Below are 26567 nucleotides of genomic sequence, written 5' to 3' on the forward strand. Positions count from 1 at the left end.
CGGGCCGGAGCCGACGCGGCGGCGGGCACCGCGGGCACCGCGCACGGCGCTGCCCCAGGGGCTCCCCGGCCGGCCGCACTCACTGGCCCCGCGGGACGGGACACGCGGGTGTGGGAGGGGCCCGGGACACGCGCGCCGCCGCCGCCGCCCACGCGCGACCCTCGGGGGCCCAGCCGCGACTCCCCTTTGTCCGAGGGGGGGCCCCGCTTCATGCCGCCGCCCCCTGCGCGCCGCGTGCCCGGCCGCGCCCAGCAGGTGAGCCCGGTGGGGGGCGAGGGCCGCGCCCGGGACCCCCGCGCTTTGTGCCCAGGGGACTCCGGCCCGCCCCGCTCACGCTGGGGGGGGGCGCGGAGGAAGTCGGGGCGGGGGCGGCGTCGGGGGGCGCCCCGGGGCCCGGGAGTTATTGTTCTCCAACTTCGTGCGGCGCCTTGGGGGCGGCGACGAGGAGGGGCCCGGAGCTCGCCAGGCCCGCGTCCCCCCACCGTCGGGCCGGGCACTTCGGGAAACTTTGCGCAGCCCCGGGCGGGGGCGCGGGGGGCGCCGGACGGGCCGAGCAACTTGGGCGCGAGGACAGCCCCCGCCACCCGGGCGCGCGGGGACCCCGGGACTCCCCCTTCCCCGGGTGTTGGGGGGGCCCGGCCAGGGCGGCGGAGTTTCGGGGGGAGCGCGCAGGAGGGGCGTCCTTTTGTCTGCGCGGGGAAGGTGCCGCGCGCTGCAGGCGCTGGTCGGGGCCGGGCGGGCCGGGGGGGCGCGCGGGGAACATCTGCTCCGCGTTAATGCGGGCGAGGCGGCGGCCACGCTGCGAGCTTCAAAGGCTCCCGGGCCGCGCCGCCTGCACCGGCTGCGGGGGGAGGGGGGGTCCGGCTTCCTGGGCCGCCTCCCCCTGGGAAAAAGGCGTTTCAGGGTCCCTCTTCCGCGCCCTGCAAAGTGGCTTCAAACATCTTCCAAGTCTCCAAAAGTCCTTGGGACGCCCCAGAAGTCTTCCAGCTCACGTAGACATGCCCGTTTCAGCTTGCCACCCCCTCCAACTAAGTCTGTCTTAAAGTCGGTTTCAACTACTCCACAAAAAAGTGCGGTTTCGTAGCCCTCAAAGTCGGTTTCACACGCCCTCCAAAAAAGAAAAAAACTTAGCGGGGGAGGGGCTCCGCTGGGGCGCCCGTTTCACACCCGGCCTCCAGTTGGCAGACAAAGAGGGGATTTCTCCGCTTCTGAAGTTGGGTCTCTCTCCACCTCGGAGGCCCCTCTCCACCCCCAGCCTGGGAGGTGTCTCCCGGGCTGCCCCCGCCCCCTCCCCCACCTGGGGACCTCTTGGGGAAGGTGGAAACTGGAGGGGCCTGGAGTGGATTTCTTTGGGACGAAGATTTTTCTCTGCACCTTTTTCTGGGGGTGGAATGGGAACTGGCAGGTGGATTCCTCATCCCCCATTCTGGTATGGAACCCCCTGGGACCACGCAGGGGCATCCTGGTTTTGGGACCCCCGTACCCCCCACGTAGGGCAGGAGAGAGGAGATGTCAAAGTTTTGCTTAAAAATAATTCCCGGGTACATGGTGGCGGTAAAGCAACCTAGGCTTGTGTTTTTTTACCCCCTTATACTACTGGGGTTTTCTGGGGGGAGGAGATTGAAGGGTTGAGGGAAGCTTTGCCGGTCCCTACATAGGGCTCACCTCCCCCCCCCTTAAGTCGTGAAGTTTGTAAAAGGGCTTCGTGGTTTTCTGACTTGTGGGTTTCCTTCATGTTGAATTTAGGGGCAACCTGGCCTTCAACGTGCTGTGACATCTGCTGCTGGGGGGGAGTCATCAAATTTTCCTCGGGGTGGGGTAGGGTCGGGGTGTTCCTCCCCTTCTCGGAGGGGGGCCTGGGAGGAAGCCCGGGGGCGGTTGGAAATAGACGTGGTGGAGAAAGGAGAGGATCTGGCCGCCCTGTTTGCCCTTTAAAATTGTCAACTTGATTCCCTGGTGGTCCCTGGGGGAGGTAGGGAGTTTATATTTGCATGCCCTCCCCCCATTTTTCAGACTCCCTATGGCCTCTGGGGAGGGGTCTCAGGGACCCAGACTCTGGAATTCCAGCTTCCCTGGCCCCGCTCCCAGGGCCCGCCCAGAAGCCAGACCCCAGGGCAGGTGATTCCCTGCCCTGCGCTTTTGACATTAAGCTCTTCTTCCCTCCCTGTTTCTCCCTGTCCGTCTCTCCCACGTCCACCATGCAGGGATTCCAGTCCTGAGGTGCCCACCCTGGCCCCAGGAGAATGAACCAGCCGCAGAGAATGGCGCCCGTGGGCACGGACAAGGAGCTCAGTGACCTCCTGGACTTCAGCATGGTGAGCCAGGAACCCCCTCCAGCTGCCGACACCCCTCGCCCCCAGAGTTCACGGGAAGGTTTTCGGGGCGAGTATCTGCTGAATACTTGCAGCGATGGGGCCTCGGCTGTTTGGACGGGAGGTCCTGGATGGGGCTGGGAGAGTGGGCTGCTCTCTGGCAGGGATGCTGACAGCCCATGGCAAGGCCTGCGCCATTGGGATTTCTCCCGGACACAGCATGGTACAGCCCATTGCTTTACAGATGGGGAAACTGAGGTGGCAGGACCACCCAGGGTCTTCAGCTTCTCTGTGGGGAGGGCTTGGCCTCAGCAGCTTGGTCCTGGGGCCCCAGTTTGGCTGGCTAAGCAAACTTCGGCCTTGATCTTCTGATCTGTAAAATGGGTCTGATCAGGATTGTTTACTCCATTGTAGATAGAAAAATTAAAGGTAAAAGGCCTCAGGACTCCAGCCTGGATGACAGCAAGACCCTGTTTCAATAAATGGAAGCAGGGCTGGGCACAGTGGTTCACACCTACCGTCCCAGCACTTTGGGAGGCTGAGGCGAGAGGGTCACTTGAGGCCAGTAGTTCAAGTCCAGTCCAGGCAACATAGTGACACCCCATTTTTTTGGTGGGGGTGGGGATGGAGTTTCGCTCCTGCTGCCCAGGTTGGTGTGCAATGGCACGATATGGGCTCACTGCAACCTCTGCCTGCTGGGTTCAAGTGATTCTTCAGCCTCAGCCTCCCTAGTAGCTGGGATTACAGGCATGCGCCACCATACCCAGCTAATATTTTTTTTTTTAGTAGTGATGGAGTTTCACCATGTTGGCCAGGCTGGTCTTGAACTCCTGACCTCAGGTGATCCACCCACCTCGGCCTCCCAAAGTGCTAGGATTACAGGCGTGAGCCACCGTGCCTGGCCATCCCCATTTCTTTAAAAATAAATAAATAAATAAATAAATAAATTAGCTGGGCCTGATGGCATGTGCCTGTGGTCCCAGCTACTCTGGAGGCTGAGGCAGGAGGATCTCGTGATTCCTGAAGGTCGAGGCTGCAGTGATCTGTGATTGTGCCACTGCACTCCCTCCTGGGCATTAGAGTAAGGCTCTGTTTCAAAGAACAAAAGGGGGTGCCCCATGTTGAGTGGACCACCCTCTGTGAATGGGGCAGGCACGACCTGGCCCGTAACGGGACTCCCCTGGTGGGCAGAGGACACAGGCGTGAAGCTGTGCGGTTAGTCACACGTGGGTGCCGAAGTTACGATGCCAGGAGCCGGGCTTCAGGCCGGGTTAGGAGTGAGTGCGATCTGCAGGGCAGTGAGCAGACAGCAGCACCACCATTGTGACGGTCACGGTCATCACTGGGGAGCAGGCAGGCCGGTGGGGAGGGCAGAGCGGCTCCCTGGGAGTCCCAGGTGTTCGGGTCTGTCCCAGAACAGCCCATTTTCCAGCTGGGCGAATGGAGGCTCAGAGGGTGCCAGCCTTTGGAAGTCAGCTCAGGCAGGCACAGTGAGGCTGGAGCCCCAGAGCCCCGTCGTCGGGCACCGGCCGCTGCTGGGCGTCCTGAAGGCCCAGGGCCTCGGGGCCACGTGCTGTGCGTTCCTGGAGAAGCCAGGGACCTGGGTCCGTTTCTTCTGGCCTGTCTGCAGATGTGCTCGAGTCCTGCCCCCGCCCCCATGCCCAGTAGCAGCCTTTGGGGTTGAAACAGGTTAGGGGAGGGCACTTTCAGTCTGAATTTAACCTTCCCCCGGGTGAGGCGCAGGCCAAGGTCTGTCAAAAACAAAAGTCCCCAAACTGAAACACCACCAGCCCCCCTGCGGAAAAAAACAGCCCCGGGCCGGAGGGGCGGGAGGGGCCGAGGCCGAGGAAGGGCCGCGCTGGTATTTTTGAGCCTCGAGCCCGTTTTATTTCTGCCTCCCTGGCTGAGTAACCCAAGGTGCAGTTTGGTTGTTTTTGTTAAACTGACAAGTCACAGACCACTGGGCCGGAACGGATCGGGGTTTGGGGGGAGGGGGTGCAGGTTCAGCCTCAGGACCTGTTCCTCACCTCGCATCTCAGCTCGTCTCCCCATCTCAGGCTGGAGCCAGCAGCCCCTTTCCCAGGCAAGAAAACCGAGGCTGGGTGCAGCGAAGTGCACGTCCTCGCCAGCGTCTCCCCCCTCTGGCTTTACCCAGAGCTGGCGTTTCACCTGCTGGCCCGTTTGGGGGGCAGAGGCAGTCCTAATGCCTGCCCACAGCCCCAGAGTGGCCCTGTGCCCCCGCCACTCTGAATAACTGTGAGGGAGGAAGCTGACCGTGCTGCCCAGACCTCGGCTGGCTCTGTCGGGCAGGGAGGACTGGGGGATGCTGTCCTGCGCTGACCTGCCGTGCATGGGTCCCAGGCAGTCCCTGGCGGGAGTCCGGGGCTTAGTCCCGAGCCCAGGATTGCAGCCACGCCTGCCCAGCGCAGGTGCCCATGGGCGTTTGGGTTTCGCAGCATCCCACGCAGCCAGAGCCTGAGTCCATTTCACAGAAGAGGAAGCCGAGGCTCCAGGCGGCGCGGGGGCTTTTCTGGGCTGCTCACGAGGCCTGCGGAACCCCCAGGACGCAGCCCGCTACCCTGTGGCCCTCGCCACGTCAGCACAGCTCTGCCGTCCTAGGGGGCAAAGCAAATAGAGACGCGGTCGGCTGCAGCTCCTTACATGGGCTGGCTCAGGCCTGCCTGTCCCCGACGCTGGCCTCAGTTTCCCAAATGGAGAGTGGGCCTCGGAGATCATGGCCCTGGGGAGGCGGGCACCCCTGAGCCGGTGGGAGGGGTGCGGTCCGGGGCGAACTCTGCCTCCAGCCTGGGTGCCAGCCCTGCCCGCGTGACCGTTCTTCCCCTGGGGGGCTAGGTGAGAGTGCGACCTCCATTTCCCCTTCTGTGGAACCAGGGAGTGGGGGATGGAACCCCGTTTCCTGAGTCCTCTTTGCTGCGGTGACACCAGTCCCGGGATCGTGGCACAGGCACCATGCCTTCGCCTGGCTGGCTCGGGAAGGTTTCGGGGATGGTCGGGTTGGCCGCTCCTCAAAAAGCCCCTGGCCCCGATTCCAGCCACTTTGATCCCTCAAGCCCCAAATGGGAGCTTTAAAACCCAGCCCCCTGGGGAAGGGCAGGGCAGAGAGGGTTTTGTTTTTTTCTGTGGCAAAAGGTTTTGTTGATGTTGGCTTTTCCGGTTAATGCTGCTAAGCCGTTTAATCTTGAGGGACTTAGTGCCCTGGGTACCGGTGACCCGGGCGGGAGGAGGGTGGCAGTCCTACACCCCTGGCACCCAGACCCCGGATCAGCTGTGGTGCGGCCTCTCCCCAGCCCCTCTGGCTTCCTGCGGGCCCCGGGCTCCGTCCCGTGTCTTCGGCCTGCTGCCTGTCCACATCTCGATTTCCCCTTCTGCCAAGCAAACCCATACCCAGCCCTGGTAGGGGACACTGAGCCCCACCCGCTGCTGCAGGCCCTGCCGCCCAGGGCCAGTGCACACACCCGAAGCGGGGAGCTAGCCAGGCCTCAGGCGTCCGGGGGCTCGTGTCCACCTGTCCAGGGTGAACCTCTCACTTTTCAGAGCCGGCAAGTGAGGACAAGTTTATGTCACTCAGAAACACAACCTTGTGTCATCGTGAGAGCTGTTAAGTTGTATGTTTAGTCTAAACAGGACGCTCCGCCCCCCAAAGTGAATGCCTGGGAAACAGCAGATTTTCACTTCCAGGGATGCTGTGCCTGGCGGTGCAGCAGGATGGTCATTGTCTGGAGTTTCCTCGCTCTGGGCGTGGGTGTCGGGGTGCAGCGTGGCTGAGGGCCAGTGGGGCCTCAGAGTCTTCTGGTCTCTGGTGGGACGGAGCAGGACAGGACGGGCCTGGATGGAGGCTGGTTCCAGGTCCCCAGGGGTCCCCAGCTCTGCTCCCTGCCTGGGTTCTAGCCGGGATTGGGGTCTGGTTTGCTGCCTGCCCCGCTCACCTCACCCCTCCCTCCCTGCAGATGTTCCCGCTGCCTGTCACCAACGGGAAGGGCCGGCCCGCCTCCCTGGCCAGCGCGCAGTTCGGAGCTTCAGGTAGGACCTCGCCTTCCTGCCGGCGCCAGTGGAGTAGAGATGGAGGGTGTGCGGAAGACGGTGCATGGGGCCAGGGAGGCTGGGCGAGGGGCTGCACAGGCCGGGTCAGGGCCAGCCAGCCTGAGGACCCCCGGAATCAGCTGCTCCTGCCCGTGTGTCCCTGGAGCCTGGGGCAGGGGCAGGAGGGGGGCCTTGCTGTTAGGATGGCATTGGGGCTGGGCTTCTGTCTGGGTGAGGATCTCCAGCCATCCACAAGGGGGAAACTGAGGCCCTGGAGGGTTGTGGCGCAGAATCTCAGCTCACTACATCCCACCCACCTGGTGAGCCTCCACTGCTTTCCTTTAGGCATGGATTAGGCGCTTGCTGTATGCAGGGCCCAGCACCAGGGTGACTGGCCATCCTGGTTTGCCCAGGGTTAAGGGGCGATTCCTGGGACCTGGGACTCTGAGTGCTCAAACCAGAAAGATCCCAGGCGGACGTGGAAGAGCTGGTCACCCTCCCTGGTGACCCAACGGTGGGCGGGACAGATGGGGGAGACGTCTGAAAATCCTGAAAATCAAAACCAAATCATGGCCAGGACTTCACTGGCCCCAGCCAGGGCCAGGCTGCCCCAAATTGGGGACTCTGGGGAAGGTGTCTGCAGAGGGAGTGTCGGGCAGAGCCCTGAGGGTGAGAGCAAGGGGCTGGGGAACAGTGTGCCAGGCAGTGGGAACAGCTCCTACAGAAGCCCTGAGGCAGCACTGGTGGGGGTGGGGGGGTCACTGTGTTTGTATTGGGGCCAGCAGGGAGCCCTGGATGGTTGTGGAGAGAGGGTGGAGTCTGATGTGCATCGTGGGAGGCCCACTCTGGCTGTCGGCAGGTGTTGGGGGGCTGGGCCAGGTTCCCGATGCTGCTTCAGAGCCTGTGGGTGTCTGCGGACATCAGCATCTTTCTTGTTGGGGGGGGGCCTGTGGGACTGGGCCTCGAGGCTGTGTCCTTCCCACTTCTGGGACCTGGGGAGAAAGTTCCGTCTTGAAGTAGTTATCTGTAGGAGACCCCCGGGGTGGGCTCTGGCTGGAGTCTTGGGGTTCTGAGTGGTGGGTGGGGGGGTCTGTACTTGGGCACCCCCACCCCCACGTGGAGGGTCATCGGTTTTCCGCCCTCACTGCCCTGCGATGGCCTTCCCCTCTGCCTGAGGAAGTGGCCCCATGGCTAGCCGGAATGCTCCCTAAGGCATGGAAATCCCCGAACGCCACCCCGCCAGCCCCCCGGAAACAGCCTCAGGAACTGGACGTGCTGAGCTTCCCTTCTCGAGGCAGAGGGTCAACCCCCGGGGGCTTCCTGGAGGAGGAGGCGCAGCTCCCAAGGTCATCCATCCTCATCCGCCTGGGCCTCTGTGTGGGCTTACAGCAGGGCCTGGTGTGGAGGAGGGGTGGGAGGCGTCTTCCCTCGTCCGCTGTCTTCTCTCATCCCCTCAGCTCTGGCGCGCACCCCTGGCTTTGAGGCTGGTGCCCGGGTAGCCAGAGCTGTGGTGTGCAGGCCGCCTGGCCCTGAGAATGCTACCTCTGGGATGCCTCTGCCTGGACGCCCAGCCCGGTCCCAGCAGCAACCCTTCGAATGTTTGCAGATTGGTTTTCCCTGGTTCCTGACAGCCTCCTCGGGAGCTCTGGCCCTGCGCCAACGCTGTAGGTGGGGAGGGTCTTGCCTCGTCCCTGCCACAACATCGGGGCGGAGTCTTTGGCGGCCCAGGGAGGCCCAGCGTGTTGCCTTTCTCGCTCTTGAGGGACGTGTTGTGGCTGCTCCAGCCTGGGACCCCTGCCCCCCAGCTCCTGGACACAGTGAGGTCCCCCGACACCCCGGTTCAGTCCATGTGGTTAACACCAGCCTAAGCCTGGGGTGGTGCAGGACGCAGAGCCCCAAGGCTGGAGTTGGTGGCACCCCCCTCACTGCTGCCACTCTCCCGGCCCCTGCAGGCTGTGGCGCTGGCCCCGGATGCAGCCCCCCACAGAGCTCCCCCAAGATGGCCACCCGTTCTATCTTCGGGTTCAGTGAGTCGGTGGGTACGAGGGGTGGAGGGGTCCTGGCCGGGCCCGGAGCTGCTGTCATTTTCCTCCTCCTCCTGTTCTCCAAGGACCCGGGAAGAGGGGAGTTTGGGGCTCATCAGCAGGATGGAGCCTCGGAGCTGTGCGATTCCTTCCCAAACTGCCACCGCTTCCCGGGAATGGTGGGTGCGGCCTCCTTCCAGGCAGGGCCCGGTGGGCTTCAGGGACCCCGCCCTTCGCCAGGAGTCCCCAGCACTGGTGCGGTCCTCCGGCCGCGTTCTCCACCTGGGCCCCTTCCTCATGCACCCTGCTCTAGTTCCTGTTTAAGTCACCTCGCTTCTCTTAAACTCGATTGAAAGGAAATTTCAGATCTGAGAGTCAGAAGCCCAGGCAAGCGTGAAAGGTGTGCCTGAAAATTAACTAAACGTGAGCTTTGCCTTGTGAAGGTTCTGCCTGTTCTTCGACATTTATAATACTTAAAAATTGGCGTCAAGAGAGGAGTTAGGTACTGGGTGAGGTGGCTCATGCCTGTAATTCCAGCACTTATAGGAGGCTGAGGCAGGAGGATCGCTTGAGGCCGGGAGGTCAAGGCTGCGCTGAGCCATTGCACTCCAGCCTGGGTGATGGCAAGACCCCAATTCAAACAAGCAAAAAGGGGCGGGACACAGTGGTTCACGCCTGTGATCTCAGCACTTTGGGGTACCAAGGCGAAAGGATCACTTGAGCTCGAGCTTGAAACCAGCCTGGGCAACACAGCGAAACCCCATCTCTAGTAAAAGTACAAAACTCGGCTGGGCGTGGTGGCGCACACTTGTGGTTCCAGCTACTTGGGAGGCTGAGGCAGGAGGATTGCTGGAGCCTGGGGGGCGGAGGCTCCGGTGAGTCAAGATCGCACCTCTGCGCTGCAGCCTGGACACAACAGCCAGACCCTGTCTCAAAACAAAAGTAAAACAAATAAGGCATTAGAGATGAACTTAAGGAAAACCAGGATTTCCCGGTTGTCTGGGCTGGAAAGCATTTTAAACAGGAGTAATTTCTGTACGCCTTCTTCTGCCCACCACGTCCCATTTTTGGAAACTCAGGCACAGATCTCTGAGTGACACCTCATCTCCTGCCAAAAAAGACAGGATCCAGGGCCACGAGAGACACCAGGAAATGCTCGCTGACAGAGGAAAGGAAAGTCCTTCCTATTTTTAATTTCCCCGTAGCTTTCTCTGTGCGATTGTAAGTGTAACGCATGCTCAGAATGACAAGTCACAGAGCAGACACCTCTGTTTTTAGAGAAAACCCTGGAGTAACCTGGCGCCGGGGATTTCCTCTGGGTGAGTGTCAGGGAGTGGAATTGTTAGGTCCGTGGATTTTTTTTGTTTGGAGATTTGCTATTTTCACCCAGGCTGGAGTGCGGTGGCGCCATCTCAGCTCACCCTAACCTCCACCTCCCTGGCTCAAGCGATTCTCCTGCCTCAGCCTCCCGAGTAGCTAGGACCACAAGTGCATGCCATCATGCCCAGCTAATTTTGGTATTTTTAGTAGAGATGGGGTTTCACTATGTTGGCCAGGCTGGTCTCAAACTCCTGTCCTCAGGCGATCCGCCCGCCTTGGCCTCCCAAAGTGCTGGGATTACAGGTGTGAGCCCCTGTGCCTGACCTCCGTGGATGTTTTTTCACTTAAAAACGTCCCTTGTGGCCGGTCGCAGCGGCTCACGCCTGTAATACCAGCACTTTGGGAGGCTGAGGCAAAAGGGTCACCTGGGGCTAGGAGTTCGAGACCAGCCTGGCCAACATGGTGACAACATGGTCTCTCATGTGATAGGTGACAAAGCTGATGTCCTTTCCTGCCATTCATTTGGTTAATAGAGGGTGATCTTTTCGGAAGGAGATAGACCCTGTGCGTGGCTTTTTGGTGAATTTTCTGTTACTCTCTTGAGCCCTCGTTCGTGGAGTCGATCCACTTTTTTTATTCTGAAGTCATTCAAGATTCATGGGAAGTGGCAGAGGGTGTGCTTCTCACGCGGCCAACCCAGGGGTACCGTCCTGCCCACCCACTGCCCGTGGTGCCGTCAGACCTGGGAAGCTGGCATCGCTGCCACCCGTGGAGCCTGGTCACGTTCCACCGCTTCACACTCACGTGTGCGTGCGTGTGTGTGTGGGTGTATGCATGTGTCGGTGTGTGCGCGTGCGAGTGTGTGTGCGGGTGTCTGAGCATCTGAATGTATGTGTGTTGGTGTGTGTCTGCGTGTGTGCACCTGAGTGTGTGCAGATGTCTGAGCATCTGGATGTGCGTGTGTATGCATTTGCGTTTGTACATGCGTGTGTCTGAGCGTGTGTCTGCGTATTTGTGAGTGCGTGCAAGTGTGTGTGTGCGTGTATCTGCGTGTTTGAGTGCATGCGTGTGTGTGAGTGCGTGTGTGTGCATGTGTGTGTGGAGACTTCTCTGCACTTTCAAGGCATGCACGTTTCTTAACCCCGGGAATCAGTAATCTGTTCTTCATCTCTACATTTTTTTTTTTAATCCCTGGGTCTCACTTTGTTATCCAGGCTGGAGTGCAGTGGTGCAGTCATAACTCACTGTATCATGGAACGTCTGGGCTCAAGTGAGCTTCCCACCTCAGCCTTGTGAGCAGCTGGGACCACAGGCCCGCACCACCTAGCTAATTGCAAAAGTATCTCATTTGTAGAGGGCTGGGTCAGCAACTCACACCAGTAATCCCAGCACTTTGGGAGATCGAGGTGGGAGGACTGCTGGAACCTGGGAGTTCAAGACCAGCCTGGGCAACATGGTGAGACCCTGTCTCTAAAAAATGTCAACTGGGTGTGGTGGCTTACACCTATAATACCAGCATTTTGGGAGGCCAAGATGGGTGGATCACATGTGGCCAGGAGTTGAAGACCAGCCTGGCCAACATGATGAAACCCTGTCTCTACTAAAAATACAAAAATTAGCTGAGTGTGGTGGTGCATACCTGTAGTCCCAGCTACTCAGGTGGCTAAGGCATGAAAATCACTTGAAACTGGCGGGTGGGGGGAGGTTGCAATGAGCTGAGATTGTGCCCCTGCACTTTGGCCTGGGGGACAGAGGGAGACCCTGTCTGCAGAAGGGAAACAAATGTATAAATGGCGTTTTGCTGTGTTTCCCAGGCTGGTCTTGAACTCATGAGCTCAAGTGATCCTCCTGCCTCAGCCTCCCAAAGTGCTGTGATTACACATCTGAGCCATTGTGCCCAGCCCAGTTTTTCACTTTGAATATTGGCTTTTTTCTATTATGTTAGCATAATTCCCTGGAGATCCACCCAAGCTGTTGGCTATATCATTTTTCTTTTTATTGTTGCCTCGTTAATATATTTTTTGAGACTGAGTTTTGCTCTTGTTGCCCGGGCTGGAGTGCCATTGTGCAGTTTCAGCTCACTGCAACCTCTGCCTCCCAGGTTCAAGTGATTCTCCTGCCTCAGCCTCCTGAGTAGCTGGGACTACAGGCACCTGCCACCACGTGTGGATAAGTTTTTGTATTTTTAGTAGAGACGGGGTTTCACCATGTTGGCCAGGCTGGTCTTGAACTCCTGGCCTCAGGTGAGCCACCGTGCCCGCCTACCTCATTGACTTTTTCACAACAGCAGTAGTACAACCGTTTACATTACTTTTTTTTTTCTTAACAAATTGTTTTTGTTGCCCGGGCTAGCCTGGAACGCGTAGCCTCCTCAAGCGCCAGGACAGCTGGCCTGAGCCGCTGCAGCTCCCCTTTTTTACAGAATTTTCACAATGGAGACGGGTTCTCAATTGAACTGGGCTCAAGCAGTCGCCTGCCTGGGCCTCCCAGGGTGCCGGGATACAGGTGTGAGCCACCGCTCACCTCACCGTTTCTTGAGCACCGTGTGTCGGACACAGAGCTTGGCTTATTCGCTGGACATTCTCAGTCCTAACAGGTCAGCAAAGTAGGCGCGGTTATTACCCCACGTTACCGGCCAAGAAGCTGAAACTCAGTGTTTCGTTTATGTTGCGGCCTTTCTTCTGACTTTTCGTTTGTAAATGTTACTAATGATGGAGGTTTTCAGTTTGTCTTGGTGGCTTACAGGTTTAATTTTCTAGGGTCTCACCCTATTGCCCAGGCTAGTCTTGACCCCCTGCTCTGAAGCTGTGTTCTTGCCTCAGCCTTCTGAGTAGCTGGGACTACAGGTGTGAGCAGCTGCACCCAGCTAATTAATTTCATTTTATTAATATTTATTTAGAGACGGAGCGTTGCTTTTTTTTTTTTTTTTTTTTTTTTGAGACTGTGTCTCGCTCTGTCGCCAGGCTGGAGTGGAGTGCAGTGGTGTGATCTCGGCTCACTGCAACCTGCACCTCCTGGGTTCAAGCGACTCTCCTGCCTCAGCCTCCCGAGTAGCTGGGATTACACGCCACTACGCCTAGCTAATTTTTTTTTTTTAATGGAGATGGGGTTTCACTATGTTGGCCGGGATGATCTTGATCCCCTGACCTCGTGATCCACCCACCTCAGCCTCCCAAAGTGTTAGGATGACAAGCGTGAGCCACTGTGCCCGGCCAAGTTTTGCTCTCATTGCCCAGGCTGGAGTGCAGTGGCACCATCTCGGCTCACTACAACCACCACCTCCTGGATTCAGGAGATTCTTTCACCTCAGCCTCCCGAGTAGCTGGGATTCCAGGCACCCACCACCATGCCCGGCTGATTTTTGTATTTTTAGTAGAGATGGGGTTTCACCGTGTTGGCCAGGCTGGTCTTAAACTCCTGACCTCAGGTGATCTGCCACCTCAGCCTCCCAAAGTGCTGGGATTACAGGTGTGAGCCACCATGCCCGGCCATATTTTATTTTTTAGCAGAGATGGGGTCTCCCTCTGTTGCCCAGGCTGGTCTTGAACTCCTGGGCTCAAGTGATCTCCTGCCTCAGGCTTCTGAGGTGCTGGGACTACAGGCTTGAGCCATCATGCCGGGCCTCTGCGAAGTCTTAATCTCAGATGTGTGGTTTTCTGGCCTGGGTGCCCTTCCTGAAACTCTTCTCACTTCTAGGTGGGACGGTGTGATCCTTTCTCATAGGCCTGTTTCCCACCACCTCAGCGTGAGGAGGAGATGGCAGAAGATAGTAGAGGGGAGAAAGGTGTGCCTGGGCGGTCCTGGGCAGAGGAAGGGAGTGAGAACGGGTGAGAGGGAGGGGCCCTGAAGAGTGAAAGGGCGAGGGTGGAGCTGAGGCAGGTCAGCATCGTCTGCCCCATGGGGCTACTCAGAGCACACCTTGGCTTCCCACCCAGCACCACTACAAGGAAGGAAGGCTGGGTGGGCCTGCGAGAGCGTCCCTGGTGATTCTGGGGAGAAGCACTTGTCTGCTTTGTTTTAAAGGTCATGCCTGTAAATAAGGACCACATCCTTTTTATAAAATTGGGTATATGGCTGGGCTGTGGTTCGCACCTGTAACCTCAGCACTTTGGGAGGCCGAGGCAGGCAGATCATGAAGTCAAGAGAGCGAGACCCTCCTGGCCAACATGTTGAAACCCTGTCTCTACTAAAAACACAAAAATTAGTGGGGTATGGTGGCAGGCACCTGTAATCCCAGCTACTCGGGAGGGTGAGGCAGGAGAATCGCTTGAACCTGGGAGGTGGAGGTTGCAGTGATCTGAGATCACAGCACTCCACTCCAGCCTGGCAACAGAGCAAGAATCCATCTCAAAAAAAAAAAAAAAAAAATCGGTATACATATTTGGTACAAAGAAAACTTGTAGCATGAAAGAAAATAAGGATAAGCCACATCCTCTGAGATGAATGTAGTAAAAGCAGAAATAAAAGACCAGAAAGCCAGGCTGGGTGCAGTGGCTCACGCCTGTAATCCCAGCACCTTGGGAGGCCAAGGCATGCAGATCATTTGAGGTTGGGAGTTTGAGACCAGCCTGACCAATGTGGAGAAACCTCTTCTCAATTTAAAAAAAAAAAAAAAAGGACCAAAAAGGACCAAAAAGCAGAAAAAGAGCCTTGCTACTGGGAAGTTTTTATCCATCTGTTGGGTTAAAGAGGAATTAAAACGGTTGTGACACAATAGACAGGAGTTGGCAGTAATGTAAACTCAGAAACTATGAGGTGTGGCCAAAGCTGCGCTTGGGGGAAGAATCATAGTCTTCTGCATTCTCGTTATTAGCACAAATGGAACAAACAGAAACAGAAGTAGTAGTTAAATTAAGAGGTTATCCAACAACAGAATAAACCAAGTGAAATCTTTTCTTGATGATTCCAAGTGCCTTGTAGCGTTTCCTATGTTGCTGCTTGTTTTTTGTTGTTTTTCTTTGGAGACAGGGTTTTGCCTGTTGCCCAGGCTGGAGGACGCTGGTACAACCATACCTCGCTGCAGCCTCGACCTCCTGGGCTCAAGCCATCCTCCCATCTCACCCTCCCGAGTAGCTGAGACCATAGGCGCACACTACCACACGTGGCTAATTTTTAATTTTTTCTAGAGGCAGGGGTCTTGCCGCGTTGCCCAGGCTGGTCTTGAACTCTTGGGCTCAGGGGAAGCTCTTGCTTCGGCCTCCCAGAGTGCTGGAATCACAGGCGTAAGCCTCGGCGCCCAGCCAGCGGCTCGGTTTTAGTTGCCGTCCTGCTTCTGTTCTGTTTTAGATGTCCTTTCCCCCATACTTTCCAGCGTGCCGATTCTGCTGATTCCTTTTTTTTTTTTTTTTTTGAGTTAGAGTTTTGCCCTGTCGCCCAGGCTGGAGTACAGTGGTACGATCTCAGGTCACTACAAGCTCGACTTCCCGGGTTCAAGCGATTCTCCAGCCTCAGCCTCCTGAGTAGCTGGGACTGCGTGTGCTCATTCTCATGCCCAACTAATTGTGTATTTTTATTAGAGACGGGGTTTCATGGCCAGGCTGGTCCTGATCCTGACCTCAGGTGCCACCTGCCTCAGCCTCCTAGAGTGTTGGGATTACAGGCATGAGCCACCGCCCCCGACCTGATTCTTGTTCATGATCTTTACAACAATTAAGTCACATGTCCTGCCCCTCCCCACAAGAAACTTGAGCTTTTTTTTTTATGTTAAATTCATAGACAAATTTGGCAAGAAGCGTTTGCCTTTACAGTGCTGAGTCGTCCCATCGTGAGGACCTGGTATCGGACCCGCTCATTTAAGCTCTCCTTTGTCGTCCGCAGTTTGAAAATAAGCTTTGGCCGGGCGCGGTGGCTCACGCCTGTAATCCCAGCACTTTGGGAGGCCGAGGTGCGTGGATCACGAGGTCAAGAGATCGAGACCATCCTGGTCAACATGGTGAAACCCCGTCTCTACTAAAAATACAAAAAATTAGCTGGGCATGGTGGCGCACACCTGTAATCCCAGCTACTCAGGAGACGGAGGTTGCGGTGAGCCAAGATCGCACCATTGCACTCCAGCCTGGGTAACAAGAGCGAAACTCCGTCTCAAAAAAAAAACAAAACAAAAAAAATAAGCTTTGAAAATTGCAGCGTAAGACGCTTAATCGTGTTGCTGGTTTGGGGTGTAATTTGGTCGCACGTACGTCAGACAGGGTGGCGTGTAGGTGTTTGAGGATTTTCTGTGTAACAGTGTACGGTGGTTTCCCTCGTTCGTTTGGGTTTTGGGTTTTTTTTTTTTTTTTTTTCTGCGACCGGGTCTCACTCTGTCACCCGTGATGGAGTGCAGTCGCCCGTTCGTGGTTCACCGCAGCCTCGACCTCCTGGACCGCGCGTAGCTGAGACTATGAATGTGCGCCACCATGCCCAGCGAATTTTGGTATTCGTTGTAGAGATAGGGTCTGTGTTGCCCAGGTTAGTCTCAAACTCCTGAGCTGACGCAATCCTCCTGCCTTGGCCTCGCGAAGAGTGGTGTTTCAGGCGTGAGCCGCCACGCTCGGCCGTGCTCGTTTTCTGTCTTTGTTCACTCCTGAGACATCCCTTCGGTTTTTCTGTTTGTTTTCACACGGAGTTTCGCTCTTGTTGCCCAGAGTGGAGGGCAATGACTGCTGTGATCTCAGCTCACCGCAACCTCCACCTCCTGGGTTCAAGCGATTCTCCTGACTCAGCCTCCCAAGTATCTGGGATTACAGGTGTGCGCCACCACACCCAGCTAATTTTTTATTTTTAGTAGAGATGAAGTTTCTCCATCTTGGCCAGGCTGGTCTCGAACTCCTGACTTCAGGTGATCCGCCCGCCTTGGCCTCCCGAAATGTCAAGATTACAGGCGTGAGCTGCCGCGCCCGGCCAGTTATTTGTGTTTTTTACTTGGTCCAGTTTTCCAGGTGAGCCATCACTGTTTTATCCCCAGACCCACAGCTTCCCCCCACCCTAGCGTTGCCTCTGTGCTTTTTACATTGTATGGTTTTTCTAGAACCAAATGGTGGGGGCGATGGTGGGGACCCCACTCTGGGCAGGCGGGTTGGCTCAGCCCTCCTTGGCAAGCCTGACACTGGCTGTGGGTTCAAGATGGACCTTCTGTCTGCCTGCTTTTGCCATGTTCAGGATGTGACCCCTGTCCTGTTTGAAGATCCATGGCGGGCGGCCAGCAGCAGTGCATACGGGACCCGGAAGGTCCCGGCTTCCCACTCACCCGCTGCTCAGCCAGCTGCGCTGCCTCACGCCTGTAATCCTAGCACTTTGGGAGGCTGAGGAGGGCAGATAACTTCATCAGGAGTTCGAGAGTAGCCTGACCAATGTGGCAAAACCTTGTCTTTACTAAAAGTATAAGAGTTAGGGCCAGCCACGATGGCTTATACTCCCAGCACTTTGGGAGGCCGAGCAGGGCAGATCACAAGGTCAGGAGTTTGAGACCAGCCTGGCGAATACAGTAAAACCTGTCTGTACTAAAAATACAAAAATTAGCCGGGCATGGTGATGGGTCCTTATAATCCTAGTTACTTGGGAGGCTGAGGCAGGAGAATCGCTTGAACCCGGGAGGCAGAGTTTGCAGTGAGCCAGGATGGCGCCGTTGCACTCCAGCCTGGGCCACAGAGTGAGACTGTGTCTCAAAAATATATATGTATATATTTTAAATCATTTCAGTCACATCTTAAGCTGTGCTACCGTTCGGCTCTCAGACAGCACTCGGAAGCACCCGTCCTTAAGTCTGTGCGGGGCAGCCGGGCCCGTGTCCTCAGTGCGCTCACTCTGGTTTCTTTGCCCTTCACTGGGCTGCCCCGTGCATCCTCCATTTCATTGACTTTGCTTCCGAAGAATCCGATTCATTGGCAAATCGATACTGATCAGTTGACTGCTTTTCTGTCGGCATTTCTTCTTCTAAAGGTTTTCTGGTGACTCTGAAATCGCAGGCCCCCTTTGCTGACGTCCGCCGTCTGCTGTTTCATCACGGGGCTGTTGAGGACTGCGCCCCGGGGACCCTGTCTCATTGGCTTCCATAGTGCATGTTTTTCTGGTATTACTGACGTTTCATGCTTTTTTTTTTTCTAATGTCCTCTTGAAGGCAGGTTTCTTCAGAGGTTTCTGAGTTCCAAGTTGGAGGGCCCTTCTTGACTTCCAGGTCTCCAGGGCCAACAATCAGCTTTGGCTTGAATGCTAGCTACCGTTTGGAGGGTGCGGACCTCCTCTGCCGAGGCTGAAACACGGGCTGTTTCTGCCCTCCTTCACGAGTGCTTGAGGGCTTCTTGGGTTTGAAGCTGCGAGGCCTGTAGGTTTCAGCTGGACCATATTTGGATTTTTTTTTTTTTTTTTTTTGAGACAGAGTTTCGCTCTTGTCGCTCAGGCTGGAGTGCAGTGGCGCATTCTCAGCTCACTGCGACCTCCGCCTCCAGGGTTCAAGCAATTCTTCTGTCTCAGTCTCCCAAGTAGCTGGGACTACAGGCATGCGCCACCACACCCGGCTAATTTTTTGTATTTTTAGCAAAGACAGGGTTTCACCATGTTGGCCAGGATGGTGTCGATCTCTTGACCTCGTGGTCCGTCCACCTCGGCCTCCCAAAGTGCTGGGATTACGGCCGTGAGCCACCGCGCCCGGCCCATATTTAGATGTTTAATCTTTTTCATGTCAGGCTGAGAGCACCGCCCTTCCCCGCCATGCTGTTTGTCAGTTTCTCGTATATTTTGAAGTATTTGGATGCCAGGTTTGTGGGCACATGCGGGCTCAGGACAGTTGGATTTCACTGTGGACTGAGTCATTGTCAGCAACAAAAGAAAAGTCCCTTGGCCTGCTGCAGTGGCTCGCGCCCGTAATCCCAGCACTTTGGGAGGTCGAGGTGGGCGGATCATCTGAGGTCAGTAGTTTGATACCAGCCTGGCCAGCAAAGTGAAACTCCGTCTCTACTAAAATACAAAAAATTAGCTGGATTTCATAGCAGATGCCTGTAATCCTAGCTACTCAGGAGGCTGAGGCAGGAGAATCACTTGAACCCAGGAGGCGGAGGTTACAGTGAGCTCAGATCGTTCCATTGCACTCCAGCCTGGGTGGCACAGCGACGCTCCATCTCAAAGAAACCTCCCTTGAATTGAGACTTTGATATGTGGCTGAGCACAGTGGCTCAAGCCTGTAATCCCAGCACTTTGGGAGGCCGAGGTGGACGCATCACCTGAGGCCGGGAGTTCAAGACCACCCTGACCAGCATGGAGAAATCCTGTCTGTACTAAAAATACAAAAAATTACCGAGGCGTGGTAGTGCACACCTGTAATCCCAGCTACTCGGGAGGCTGAGGCAGGAAAATCGCTTGAACCTGGGAGGCAGAGATTGCAGTGAGCCAAGAACATACCACTGCACTCCAGCCTGAGCAACAGAGTGAGACTCCGTCTCAAGAGAAAAAACCAAAGGGACCGGGCGCGGTGGCTCACACCTGTAATCCCAGCACTTAGGGAGGCCGAGATGGGTGGATCACCTGAGGTCAGGAGTTAGAGACCAGCCTGACCAACATGGTGACACCCCATCTCTGTTAAAAAAAAAAAAAAAAAAAAAGGAAGAAACTTTGAAACGAATGTTACGACCCTTCCTTTTCATTCGCGTTGCTTGGCAGATCTCCGCGTACCTGGTTGTGTCTCCTGAGTCGCTTGTTCTGCAAGTGTCTTTTGTAGGCGCCGTGTTTTTAGATGAGGCATTAAACGCCCGTCCATCTTAATTCTCAGCCTTTCCTTCCGTAGGCTTAGTGTCTGTTTTTCCGCCTGTGTGCTGCCGCCCCTGGATCGCTTCTGCGGCGCGCGCGTTTTCCCGCGCGGTTTCGCTTCCAGGGCGCGCGCGTTTTCCCGCGCGGTTTCGCTTCCAGGGCGCGCGCGTTTTCCCGCGCGGTTTCGCTTCCAGAGCACTCGCGTTTTCTCGCGCGGTTTCGCTTCCTCGGCGCGCGCGTTTTCCCGCGTGGTTTCGCTTCTAGGACACTCGTGTTTTCTCGCGCGGTTTCGCTTCCGTTGCGCGCGCGTTTTCCCGCGCGGTTTCGCTTCCAGGGCGCGCGTGTTTTCCCGCGCCGTTTCGCAGGCTCTGTGCTGCTTGGCGCCTCTGCTGCCGGTTGCCTTCCTGGTTTTGAATGGCGCGTTTAAGGCCGTGATTCTGTGTAGTGGTCGGTACTCTGCGTTATGAGTAACGCGCTTAAACACTCCGTTTCTCGCGCTCTCAGCTTCCGTAGTGAAATCGCACGTGCCCCCTTCCGTGAGAAAGTGAAAATGGAGCCTGTGTGTTTCTCTTCCCTGCGGGTATTTGGTGTCAGCAAATCGCTCCTTTTAAAAAACATTGCATCCGTTCATAATTGTGTGTGTGCGTCTTACTAGGGGGCGTTTGTACCTTTATGTAGTGGCTTCTGCTTACCGTGAGGGCCTGAGCAAATGACATCTGTGTTTCGCATGGGTTTCCTCATCTGTACGGTGGGGATGATGGAAGCCATTGCAAGGTTTTGGTGAAATGAGAAAAAACTCGCAGAATGCCCCCTCGGGGCTTGCGCTCGTTTGCCTGTTTGGCACGGGTTCTGGGAGTCTCTGGTTAGTGGTTAAATGTGCTCACTGCCCCACTTCATTCCGTAAAACCCCAGGCTGTGTCATTTCTTTCTTCTTTTTTTTTTTTTTTAAAATAAATACGGGGTTTCACCACGTTGGTCAGACTGGCCTTGAACTCCCAACCTCAGGTGATCCGCCCGGCCCGGCTGTGACATTTCTTTAAGGATCTGTGAGGCTTGCAGTCTTGACAGTCTTCTGTTTTTTAGAGTAAACAGTTGAACTCCTCTGTCTTTTCCCCATGTGTTGGGTTCCCTCTCGTGTCTGCTGCTTGTTCAGAGATCACAGGTTGGATTCTCGTTTGGTTTTGAGGTGGGATCTCACTCTGTCACCCAGGCTGGAGTACAGTGGTGCCGTCACTGCCCGCTGCAGCCTCGACCTCCCGGGCTAAAGCAGCCCTCCCGCCTCGGCCTCCCAGAGTGCTGGGATTGTAGGCGTGAGCCACTGTGCCCAGCCCCGGCTTGGTTTCTGAACTTGTTTTGAGGGGCGGGCTCTCTGGTCCCCACACCCGGAAGCAGGCGTGGGATGGGGGTGTCAGTTCTCTCTGCGGTCACTGACATCCAGAGTGGGGCCTGTTTCTCTGAGTTGTTACTTACATCTGTGTGCCACGCCCACTGTTGGGGTAAGCTGTGCCCTCCAGGGAAACCCCAGGGCCCGGGGGAGCGGGTTGCGAGGCGTCCCTGGTTCTGAGGGAGGGAGTTGCCTGTGTTCCCTGCCCAGCCTCGTTGCCTGCCCGAGGACACGTCCGGCCACTCTCGGGGCTCAGGACTGCCACTCTTGGGTGCTGTGTGGTTCCACTCGCTTTCTCCAGCCTCGGGGGTGTCTGCTCAGGGTTAGGCCACAGGGCCCTGCTTTCCTCCCCGCCACCCCCAGACATCAGGGACAGATGGAGGAGGGCTCCCACGGGATCTCCTCAGCCGTCCAACAGGGAAGGGCTCTGCGCTGCCCCAGGCACGTTTTCTCCCCACTGCTGGCCCTCTCAGAATGCTGGGTGCGTGTGCCACGGCCTGCGGCCCCTGAGCAAGAAAACAAAGCAAGAGGATGGACCCAGAGCGGCCACAGGGCGGGGCTGGGCTGCAGCACGTGCCGGCCTCACCTTCTCCCACGGCTTGAACTCAGGTGAAGTGGATGCTCTGCTGGTGGCCCGTGCCTGTGATCCCACACTTCCGGGGAGGGCAGGGTGGGAGGATCGCTTGAGGCCAGGAGTTTGAGGCCAGCCTGGGCAATGTAGTGAGACCCCACCGCTACAAAAAAATTCAAAAAATTCACCAGGCACGGTGGCTCAAGCCTGTAATCTCGGCACTTGGGGAGTCCGAGGCGGACGGATAACCTGAGGTCTGGGGTTCAAGACTAGCCTGGCCAACACGTATGAAACTCCCTCTCTGCTAAAAATATAAAAATTAGCTGGGCGTGGTGGCAGGCGCCTGTGGTCACAGCTACTTGTGAGGTTGAGGTGGGAAAATCACTGAACCCAGGAGGCGGGTGCTGCAGCGAGCCGAGATCACAACACCGCACGCCAGCCTGAGTCACGGCACGAGGCCCTGTCTCAAAATAATAATGATAATAATTTTTTTGAATGCTGTCCTACCCAAGTAAAAGCCACCCCCAAGTCCAAACCTCTGTCTGATCTCACCCCTCCGCACCCCACAGGAGACTGGGAATGGGTCTGAGGAGCATCGTAAACCGCAGGGGCCAGACCTCAGGCAGGGCAGTGGGACAGGCTCACATCGGCGGCCTTCAAGATTTTAATAGTAAAGAGAAAGAGACAAGGTGAGCCCCAGGCCTGGGGGTCATAGTGACCCTGTATCTGACAGCCGCCTTCCACGCCCCAGTGAACGGAGCCCGCATGAGCACCGCGTGTGGTGGCCATGGGGGCGTTAATTGGTTCTCAGGTGCGATCATGGTACTTGGTGGTGGTTGTTGCATGAGCAGCGTGTGTGGTGGCCGTGGAGGCATTAATTGGTTCTCATGTGGGATCGTGGTACTTGGTGGTCGTCGCGTGAGCAGCGCGTGTGGTGGTACTTGGTGGTCGTCGCGTGAGCAGCGCGTGTGGTGGTACTTGGTGGTGGTTGTCGCGTGAGCAGCGCGTGTGGTGGCCGTGGAAGCGTTAATTGGTTCTCAGGTGCGATCGTGGTACTTGGTGGTCGTTGTCGCGTGAGCAGCGCGTGTGGTGGCCGTGCAGGCGTTAATTGGTTCTCAGGTGCAATCGTGGTACTTGGTGTTTGTTGCTGTTACTTTATTTGCTGTTGAGGACTGGGTTGTTCAGCACAACAGGCACATGTATGCATTTTTTAATGTAATTTTTAACGTGATTTAAAAAAGGCCACGTTTCCAGCAGTTGGTAGCGTGGCTCCCGTGTTGGACAGCCAGGGTGGAGAACATTTTTTTTTTTCTTTTTTTTTTTTTTTTTGAGACGGAGTTTCGCTCTTGTTACCCAGGCTGGAGTGCAATGGCGCGATCTCGGCTCACCGCAATCTCCGCCTCCTGGGTTCAGGCAATTCTCCTGCCTCAGCCTCCCGAGTAGCTGGGACTACAGGCACAAGCCACCGTGCCCGGCTAATTTTTGTATTTTTAGTAGAGACAGGGTTTCACCATGTGGGCCAGGATGGTCTCGATCTCTTGACCTCGTGATCCACCCACCTCGGCCTCCCAAAGTGCTGGGATTACAGGCATGAGCCACCGCGCCCGGCGCGAGGTGGAGAACATTTTTATCCTCCCAAGTTTTCTTGGGAGCACAGTAATTTATGAGTAAAATGAAGATGTTGAAGATGGACGTTTTGGGGGCCCCAGGCTGGGAAGGGGCTCAGGCAGGGGGCGTGGATGGGGGTCACCTCGTGTGTGGGGGAAGAGGAGAGAGGTGAGGTCAGGGAAGAGTTGGTTCTTTACCCTGAGGGCGATGGGGAGCCATGGGAGAGGCTAGAAGGAGGGAGAAGAGCCAAGTTTTGCTTCTCAAGGCTCCATCAGGCTGCCTGAGGATGTCGACAGACTGGGGAGGAAGCTGCCACAGGGACTGGGCTGCGCCGGAGCTGCTGTTCCTTTGGGAGGAGGGCAGGTGGGAGGGGGACTCCCCAAACTGTAGCCTGAGCACCTGAGTGGGGCGTGCGTTGCAGAGCTGGGGCTGCAGGATGACGTCCCCAGGACATCTGAAGCCAGACCACTCGGTGTGCCTGAGGGTTTGGGGCAGGGGCGGTACACAGGGCTGTGTTCAGGGCCCGTGTCCACCAAGGGTTTTGCCTGCCTGGCGTGGTGACCCCACTCCTGGTACTGAAGTCGGTCGATTGGGTTTCTTGTGCAGAGGTAGCTGAAGCCACTTGGGCAGTATTCTTCTGTATCAAGGTCAGCCAGCCTTCTCCAGAAAGGAGCAGGGAGTCAATATTTCTGGCTGTGCAGGACGAGTGGTCTCTATGGCAATTGCTGGACTCTGCTGTTGTAGCAAAAGCAGCCACAGACAGTACATGGACAGACGCGCCCAGCTTGTGCCCGTGAAAGTTGACTGGAAGCAGGCTGGGGTCCAGACTTGGTTCATGTGGACTATTTGCTGACCCCTTCAGTCTTACCCAGTACTTACTGAACGCCTTTTGAAGCCCCCTCTCCCATTTACCAACGAGCCACCAGGCCAGGATCAGCCCCCAGTCCCTCTCAGGAGGGGCCCGGTGGAGACCGGGGCTGGGAAGTCATCAGCACTGAGCATCCCTCGGCCACTGACGGCCTCTCTGAAAGAGCATCTTCCCTGGTTACCCTCACGGCAGCCCAGGCAGGTGGGCAGCTTCCACACCCCTGTCGCTGGAATTGGATCCGAAGCCCGGGGGGTGGGCAGCTCCTGGGCCCGCTTCCGAGCGCCCTGGCCCGTCCGCTTGCAGGCCTCTCCCGAGGCGGCCAGGGTGGCCCAGGCAGGAAGGTGTCCTTCCCACAGGGACCCACTCTGCAGTGCTGCACCCAGAAAGTCACAAAAAAAACACTCTGACAGCAGCGCCTTGTTCTATTAGTACATTTTAATTAGAACAAGAGCAAGGGATGCACTATGAATATTCATGTTGGGTTATTAAAATGCATAATTAATTGGCGGGGGGACTTTAATAACTGTATTAATGTGGGGGCTGTCCCTATTTTTGTCATTTCTAGAAGGAGGAGGCCGAGGGCTGGGTGAGGGAGGGTTCCCCGAAAGGGCAGATTGAGGCTGCGTTGCCTCTGCAGGAGCTTGTTGGAGTGAGCCTCAGGGGCGATCCCTGGGTGTGGGGTCTCAGGCGGCCCCCCCCATGCCAGGCCTTCCAGGGGGTGAGGGCTGGGGTGCCAGGAGGATCCCGTTTGCTCGGTTGGGGGTCTTCGCAACTCCTGGGGCGCCTTGAGCATGGACGAGCTTGTCTCCAGTGGGGCTATGGCTGGAGGGGACCGGGCAACAGGTGGGTGTGTAGAGGGGAAACTGAGGCCCAGAGGTGCTGGCGCTGTGCCCATCCTCACTCAACCAGCCCGCACTGGCCTCGGCAGCTGCCCTGTTTGCTGGGGCACACGTATGGGACCAGGATCTTGGGGTGCAGATGCCCCAGACCTGGCAGCCAATGCCACGTGGATTCCTGGAGACCACAGGAACCCCCTGCCTGGCCCCCCAACCAGCCAAGGCCACATCCCAGCCCCCCGCTCATAATCACATTGGAAATTTTTGATTAGAAAACAAAATCTAAATGAGATGTATGAATATTCATTAGATGGGGAGATTAATATGCATAATTATGTAAATTAGACAGCAATTAAACACCAATACTTCCCGAGGGGAATGAGTAACACAAAGGCACTGAAATAGAAAGATGCAATTTGAAAGAAGTTTCTGGTGCAGGCGAGCTGGGCGGGCGGAGGAGCGGGGCTGGGTCCGGCAGCCTGCAGTGTGGAGTCAGCGTTGGGGAGGACAGCCTGAGCTTCTACCTGTCACAGACATGCTGCTGGGCTGGGTCCCCCTAGCCTGGCTCTTGGGAGGCCTCTGGACCGGAGAGCTGGACATGGGCACCGCCAGCCTTCAAAAATATGGCCTGTTTGTAATTCCGTTTATTATAGAGGGAAACTGAGGCAGGGCCGCGACCCCCTGGCCAAGCTGAGGCGCCCCAGGGCCACAGTCCTGCTTCTCCAAGGGTGTGCTTTGTGGCCCTCCATGGATGGGGGAAGGGTCTGAACAGGCCTGCCCTGCCCAGGGCAGAAGATTCCGGAGTCCTGGGTGGTTGCCTGTGAGTGTTCCGAGCGATAAGGGCTCCACCCGCCACACCCCACCCCACCCCACCCCGCCCCGGGACCAAGGTCCTTGGCCCAGCCCGAGCTGCGGGCTGGGAACTCCTGCCCCAGTGCAGGCCTCTGGTCTCCACATGGGGCTTGTTCCTGGGTGACGCGATTCGGCTCCACCCTCTCGGGCTGCCAGCCTCCTGCTCAGTGGGTCGGCCTCTGCTGCAGCTTCAGCAAAGGGTGGCCCCACCTGGAGCTCATTGTTCACTCCCACACCCTCAGGCTCTTGAGAAGAGTCCACCTGACACAGAGTCCCCGGCCCACGTGGTCAGGGCTGTGCCAGAGGGAGGCACTTGGGGCTGCAAGGGAGGAGGCTCGGCATGAGAGCGAGGGCTCTGCCCAAGGAGGCCATGATTGGCTGGGGCTTCAGTGGGTGGGTAGGAGTTTGCCAGCAGAGAGCTGATGGAAGAATTACTTAAGTGTGTGAACCTGGGAGTCCTAGGGTGTCTGGGTGTCACCTGCTGACTGGTGTCCCTGTGAGTCAGACTGGGTTAGGAAGGGTTCCACATACCCCCCTGGATCCACTGAGACTTGGCCCCGAGACGCCAGGAACCCAGCCTGGCTTTAGAGCTGGGCCTGGTGTGAGGGTGACCGTAACTCTCTCTGTCCTGCCTGCAGGTCTTGAGGACCGGCCCAGCTCAGCCTCCTGGGGCAGCAGCGACCAGAACAGCTCCTCCTTTGACCCCAGCCGGGTAGGAGCCCCCATGAGACCTCAGATCCTGAGTTTCCTATCCCAGAGCAGGGGGATGTGTGGGGAACCGAGGCTGAGAGAAGGGGCCAGCCTTCCAGGGGTTTGGACTGGGAGACGTAGGTTTGAGTCCTCCTGTCCAGCCATAATGCGGGGTGGGGGGCCTGTGGCGCCCAGCACGCCTCATTCCCACCGTCTCCCGTAGACCTTCGGCGAGGGCGCCCACTTCACCGAGTCGCACGGCAGCCTCTCTTCGTCCACATTCCTGGGACCGGGACTCGGAGGTGAGTGCCTGCCTGGCGCGGTCCCTCTGCCGTGCACGGATG

At 57.1% G+C, this 26567-nt stretch overlaps 1 protein-coding gene across 1 annotated transcript in view; it reads left to right on the forward strand.

The window, feature by feature from the left end:
* Positions 1 to 873: 873 nt before the first annotated feature.
* The window catches only part of TCF3 (transcription factor 3), a 46445-nt gene continuing 20751 nt past the window's right edge, over positions 874 to 26567 (forward strand). The window contains exons 1-5 of the mRNA XM_064371199.1: positions 874 to 1818; positions 2205 to 2315; positions 6281 to 6353; positions 26172 to 26245; positions 26447 to 26525. Coding sequence (XP_064227269.1) covers positions 2244 to 2315; positions 6281 to 6353; positions 26172 to 26245; positions 26447 to 26525 — 298 coding nt within the window. The 5' untranslated portion in view covers positions 874 to 1818; positions 2205 to 2243. The remainder of the gene's footprint in view (positions 1819 to 2204; positions 2316 to 6280; positions 6354 to 26171; positions 26246 to 26446; positions 26526 to 26567) is intronic.

This window comes from Aotus nancymaae, unplaced genomic scaffold (assembly GCF_030222135.1).
Source record: "Aotus nancymaae isolate 86718 unplaced genomic scaffold, 86718_ANA_hifiasm-v0.15.2.pri h1tg000124l, whole genome shotgun sequence".
In the NCBI taxonomy this organism is placed as follows: domain Eukaryota; kingdom Metazoa; phylum Chordata; class Mammalia; order Primates; family Aotidae; genus Aotus; species Aotus nancymaae.